General features: G+C 33.9%; 1 protein-coding gene across 1 annotated transcript in view; it reads left to right on the top strand.

Moving 5' to 3' along the window:
* The window catches only part of eIF3b (eukaryotic translation initiation factor 3 subunit B), an 8148-nt gene extending 2047 nt beyond the window's left edge, over positions 1-6101 (top strand). The window contains exons 2-11 of the mRNA XM_018456792.1: positions 1732-1930; positions 2028-2340; positions 2761-3117; positions 3282-3424; positions 3504-3639; positions 4000-4195; positions 4314-4494; positions 4599-4839; positions 5571-5679; positions 5847-6101. Coding sequence (XP_018312294.1) covers positions 1732-1930; positions 2028-2340; positions 2761-3117; positions 3282-3424; positions 3504-3639; positions 4000-4195; positions 4314-4494; positions 4599-4839; positions 5571-5679; positions 5847-5947 — 1976 coding nt within the window. The 3' untranslated portion in view covers positions 5948-6101. The remainder of the gene's footprint in view (positions 1-1731; positions 1931-2027; positions 2341-2760; positions 3118-3281; positions 3425-3503; positions 3640-3999; positions 4196-4313; positions 4495-4598; positions 4840-5570; positions 5680-5846) is intronic.
* The last annotated feature ends 11 nt before the right edge of the window (positions 6102-6112 follow it).

The raw sequence follows: 6112 nt of genomic DNA, 5'->3' as shown, positions 1-6112 counted from the left end.
TTTAAGTCTTAAAACACCTATTGTAGATCCGAACTTACTCCGTAAACACAATAGAGTAAGCCTTAAGAAATTGATCAATCATAGTCGATCATTTTTCTTACATTCGACTGTGATTGATCAATTTCTTAAGGCTTAATAGCTATTCTACAATGTGCTCTTTGTTTCCTGTTTCTTGCTGTTTGTCTCTTGCCTTTTGGTCAAAAAGGCATAAGAAGCCTGATTTATATTGGCTATAACCGTATGCTGGTAACTTAAAGACTGTAAACTTGTTCCGTAAATTTTGATCTGGTTTATAACGATTTGCTGCATGCCGTAAAAGATTTATCATACAAATGTAGAAATCTTTCCACTAAGGTTATTAATTTAATATCTCTATTAACTGTTTCGTTTATTTCCATCTTAGCTCGTATCAAAGCTGTATAGAAATGATATAGAATCGGTCACAGTGGTCACACAAGTACAGACTTGTAAATTTTGACTAACCTCTACACGATCACTTGCCGCTAAAGATAAAGTTGAGTTAACTTTACGGATAAGTTTACAGCATAAGTTACCAGCATTCGGCAAATTAGTATGAACGAAAGCATTAAAAGCCTATGGTTGAACTTTACCGGCACCGGCATAAATTAACGGTTACGATCATTATAAATCAGGCTTTAGGCTGTATTAAAACTTTCTGTCTCGCTTTCGCCAAGCTGAATATACAGTGTTCCAAAAATAACGATAAATCTTTCGCATAAGGGTAGAAACATGGACTAAACTGAAAAGAAAGGTCCTCTACCATTTTGCAATTTTCGCAATAATTAACAAGATATTAATTGCTAAAAATTACTGAAAATTTTTTTTCAATAATTTTTTACTCAAATACTATCAATTTTACAGAAAAACTGCAAGAGACAAAAATTGTTTGTTTTCTTCTCGTAGAACTCGAAGAATTTTTTTAGAATTTTTTAATGCTGTATTTTCTTATGTTGACAAAAATAAGAAAATGTAATACTAAAAAGTTGATAAAAAATTTTGAAAAAATTCTTAAAGCTCTATGAGAAGAAAATAAACAATTTTTGTCTCTTGCAGTTTTTCTGTAAAGTTGATAGTATTTAAGTAAAAAATAATTGAAGACCAATTTTCGACAATTTTTAGTAATTAATATCTTTGTTAACTATTGCAAAAATTAGTAGAGGACCTTTCTTCTCAATTTAGTCCATTCTGCCCCTGTGCGAAAGATTTATCGTTACTTTTGGAACACCCTGAATATCTAAAACCTGGTGGTTTCACCAATGTAAGATTAATTTTAATCTCAGTTTAGTTTAATTTTCATTCTTTTTTAATTCTTAGAACCAGAAAAAGATAAAAAATAAATTAAATCAATTAGAGTTAATCTACGTTGGTAGAAATTAACATTAATCTTCCAGGAGCTGACGGTGGTCTATTGGAACTACTCAATTATGAATCTTTGTCAAAAAAATTGAACAATTCAATTTTTTATGTTACATCTGCAAATTTGAATTATTATTAAAATATTCTTTTTTATGCGAATCGTTTTGGTTCTTTGAAATTAATTAGTCTTTTAATTATCATAAATTAAATAGGTCTTATAAATCCAGCTATAACTGTGTTACAGATTCCGGCTTCAGCTCCAGAAGGTTGAAATTGTTTTCTAAATTCTTATATTGTTAGGAGAACGAATGGTTCGTATAATAATAAATATACGTTTGTATTGTAAATTTACAGAATTGCTCGGTGATATCTTAAAACAGAAACCTTCTGAAACGGATGGAGTGGAATCCGTGATCGTTGTGGATAATGTGCCTCGGGTGGAGCCTGACAAATTGGAGAAGCTTCAATCTGTTATTAATAAAGTCCTGGGAAAGTTCGGTACGATAGTCAATCAGTACTATCCAATGAATGAGACCGATGGCAAGACTAAAGGGTTAGTCTAAATTTAAAAAAATCAATTATTTCTCTAAAAAAATATCTTTCAGAATGATTATTGACTCTTTTTGAAATATTTCCTTTCTTTTTGACAGATACATTTTTCTGGAGTACAATAATCATTTGAACGCGCTTACTGCAGTCAAGTCCACCAATAATTACAAGATCGACAAATCACATACATTCAAGGTCAATCTTTTCACGGATTTCAAAAAGTTTGAGGATATTCCTGAAAATTGGGAACCGCCGAAGGCTCAGCCCTTCAAGGCTGCTAGCGACTTGCACTATCATCTGCTGGAGCCAGACGCTTATGATCAGTTCTGTGTTCTTTGTGGCAATGGAGCAGGTGTGTCAGTGCAAATTTGGCAAAACTCTGCGCCGGAGCCCACTTTACTCGAAGAACGTAACGTAAGCAGTTTTATTTGAAAGGTCCACTTTACCTGCTCATGGTGGGTGATGTGATCTGTTAAAGACACCCTGTATATATTCATATATTTGGTTCGTGAAGTAACAGGTTTCTATGTACTTAAAGCATCTCTAAATGGAAAAGTATTGAATTTAGAGAGTCGTGTCCATTGAGACTTTTCTTCAGGATGTCAAGAACAACAACATACTTTAATTTCAGCCAATTTAACCGAGAGACATTTTCCATAAGATCTGTGCGGGGTCTTTTCAGCTATAATCCATTTGATGCTACAAATGCTCTTCAAAACATTTATAACACTAAATGCATCACCTTTATTATTCACATAATGTGTTATGCAGCAAAATTAATTAACTTTGTTATTACAAAGCTGCTGCAATCAAACCATTTTTCTCTAATTTCAGCGCTGGACAGAGACGTATGTGAAATGGTCACATCTAGGTACATACTTGTCCACATTCCATAAACTGGGAGTCGCGCTGTGGGGTGGTCCTCAGTTTACCCAACAGGCCAGATTCAGCCAGCGAGGTGTCGAGTGCATTGACTTTTCACCCTGTGAACGTTACCTAGTCACCTATACTCCGCGCACTGATCTTGGACAGGATCAAAAACGTTTAGTGATTTGGGATATCTTATCAGGCCAGGAAAAACGATCGTTCTTCCCTGATGGATCTTCTGTCTGGCCAATCTTTCGTTGGTCGCATGATGATAAATATCTAGCGCGCATGGGAGAGGACATTCTCAGTGTCTATGAGACTCCAGTAAGTATTTTTCAGTCACATTTTACTCCTCAATACGGTATTTAACTTTAATTATTCATTGTTATTTTAAATTTGTACCCAGACAACTCACATCCCGATTTTGAACTTTGTGTTATCTAGGTAACTTGTCACTATAGTCACTATAGTTGCATTTAATCTTTTAGTCGTTTGGTCTGCTAGACAAAAAAAGCATCAAGATCCCGGGAATCAGAGATTTTAGTTGGTCTCCGACGGATAACGTCCTTGCTTACTGGGTGCCAGAAGATAAAGATGTTCCTGCAAGAGTAACTTTGCTTGAAATTCCTAAGTGAGTCTTGAATTTAAAATGACATTCAAATTATTGACATGAAAGAATTTCTTTTTATTAAAAAATTTTTAATTCGTAGCCGCAATGAAATAAGAAATAAGAATTTGTTCAACGTGGCCGACTGCAAGATCTTCTGGCAAAAATCTGGTGACTACCTGTGCGTAAAAGTCGACCGCTTTGCTAAACGCAAGGAAAAGACAGAGCAAAAATACACAGTGAGTTGATTAATGTTTATCTTTTGCACAGAGCATAATATGTATATTATTAGGTCTGTTCGCGTTGCATGAAATCCCCAAATATTTTTGCATTTAAAATGAGATAGATATATATTTGGCCTTGAAAAGAGAGAAAGCGAAGATACCGAGTGCCAAAAGTGCAAGCAACGCGAACAGACCTTATTATTATATACACACATATACAATTATATATTTATAATTTTTTAAAATTATATATAATTTTTTAGTATCTTTGACAAGTTTCGAATTTTACTTACGAAAACAAGAGAACATTTTTTCAATAATCATTAAAATATAATTGCTATTATATATAAAGATTATTCGCATTTTACATTACAGGGTATGTCGTATAATTTCGAAATCTTCCACATGAGGGAGAAACAAATTCCCGTTGACAGTGTGGAGATAAAGGAGCCGATTCATGCTTTCGCATGGGAACCGGTTGGCAGCAAATTTGCCATCATTCACGGAGAGATACCCAGCGTGAATGTCAGTTTCTATGAAGTACGATACGGCCATCAACCTGCCCTGCTCAGTAAGCAACTACACGGAAACTGCTTTTAATTTTTTTATATGATGCAATTAATATAATACAATAGCTTATAAGTAATCGATTCAAATTTAATGTTTGCAAATTGCTCCTTTTTCAACAGAAAGATTGGAAAAGAAGGCTTGCAATCACCTATTCTGGTCACCGTCAGGTCAATTCATCGTCCTTGCTGGTCTGACAACGATGGCTGGTGCTTTGGAGTTCATCGATACAAACGATTTCACTATTATGAACTCTACTGATCATTATCAAACTTCGGACGTGGAATGGGACCCGACTGGCAGGTACGTTCAAAACAACTGTAATGAAATAGCTGCATAATATGAGAAGCTAAGCATAGAAGTTACACTAAGAAATTAACTTTGTTTCTTCATGATTAATTTTTTAGATATGTCGTCACGGCAGTGTCCAGCTGGAAGACCAGCGTTGACAACGGTTACTGGATATGGACGTTCCAAGGCCGTATTCTGAAGAGAGTCAACCTGACCGCGTTCAACCAACTATTGTGGCGGCCACGACCTCCGACTTTGCTCACTGTGGAGCAGATTAAGGAGATAAAGAAGAATTTGAAGAAATACTCGGCGCAGTTTGAGAGCAAAGATCGCATGCGACTGACGCGTGCTTCAAAGGTGCATTTAATAAGATATATTAAATATCTAAAGTCTCTATATCAGATTAGATATTGAAATTAATCAATCAAAATAAAACCAATATCATGTTTAATAAAGTACTTTGCTTTGATTGGTTAAATTCAATCTATTCTCTAGTTTGAGACACATATAAAAAATATATATAGGTAATAAGGTTCAATAAATTAAAAATATCAAAAAGAAATAGGGTTATGAGCCATAGGTCAATCAACACATAGTCTAAATTAATAAAATAAACATAAACATAACACAATAAACTTTAATAACTGCCGGCAATAAACAATACAAACGTTTCGATCCCTATCGGATCATTATCAATATTAGAAATGAATACAAAAACAAAGAAAATATATAAAATTAAAAATTAGAACTTGCCTCTCATCTCGGCAGTACTTCCGCTAACATATTGAAAATGTACGATGCGAAATCGGTAATGTGTTTCTCCGTTAATGTGCAATGTATGATTTCTGTTGAAATGTTTATGTTTATTTTATTAATTTAGACTATGTGTTGATTGACCTATGGTTCGTAGTCCTATTTCTTTTTGATATAAAAAATAGTTTTCTAATATTTTTTTAATATTCTAATATGTTATAAGTTCTAATTTTTACATGCTTGGTTATAAAATAATATACGAGAACGTTAATTTTCTTCTAAAATTCTCATAGGTCTGGCAAGTGATTTACTTTAACGAATGATTAATTTTTTAGGAATTAATTGAGAAACGTTGCTTGCTGATGAAGGCATTCGAAGAATATCGTACGAAACGTATCGATGAATGGAATAATCAAAAGAAGCGTCGTCTCGAATTACGTTGCAGTGAGTATATTAAATATATTAAATTATCTATACTGAAGATGTACATATTAAGTATATACTTTAGTAATTATGAACGCATGGAAAAAATTACTACATTAATAATACTGAAAATAAGCAATATTTCTGATATGACTTGAGAGATTAATCATCGTCATGTGCACTTTCAGATATTGATACTGATGAGTTAGATTCAGATTCGAAGAACGTGGAAGAAGAAGTTGTTGAATTTTTCGTAAAAGAGGAAACGTTCGTGATCGACGACAAATAAACTTCTCTTCCTTGGACAATTGTTAATCGCCGCGTCGATTGCCGGTCTTGGAAATCTCTAAGTGTGAAATAGCGATCTGTTCCCATCGCAAAGTGTCGCGATACATTGTCGTTGCAGCGATCGAATATCGCTGCAGTTTATCTTAATCCGTGAATCATGAGTGGC

Source organism: Mycetomoellerius zeteki, unplaced genomic scaffold (assembly GCF_001594055.1).
Source record: "Mycetomoellerius zeteki isolate Tzet28-1 unplaced genomic scaffold, Tzet1.0 scaffold607, whole genome shotgun sequence".
NCBI lineage: Eukaryota > Metazoa > Arthropoda > Insecta > Hymenoptera > Formicidae > Mycetomoellerius > Mycetomoellerius zeteki.
Note: the sequence above shows the minus strand (reverse complement) of the source record. Positions and strands in the feature narration are given on the sequence as shown.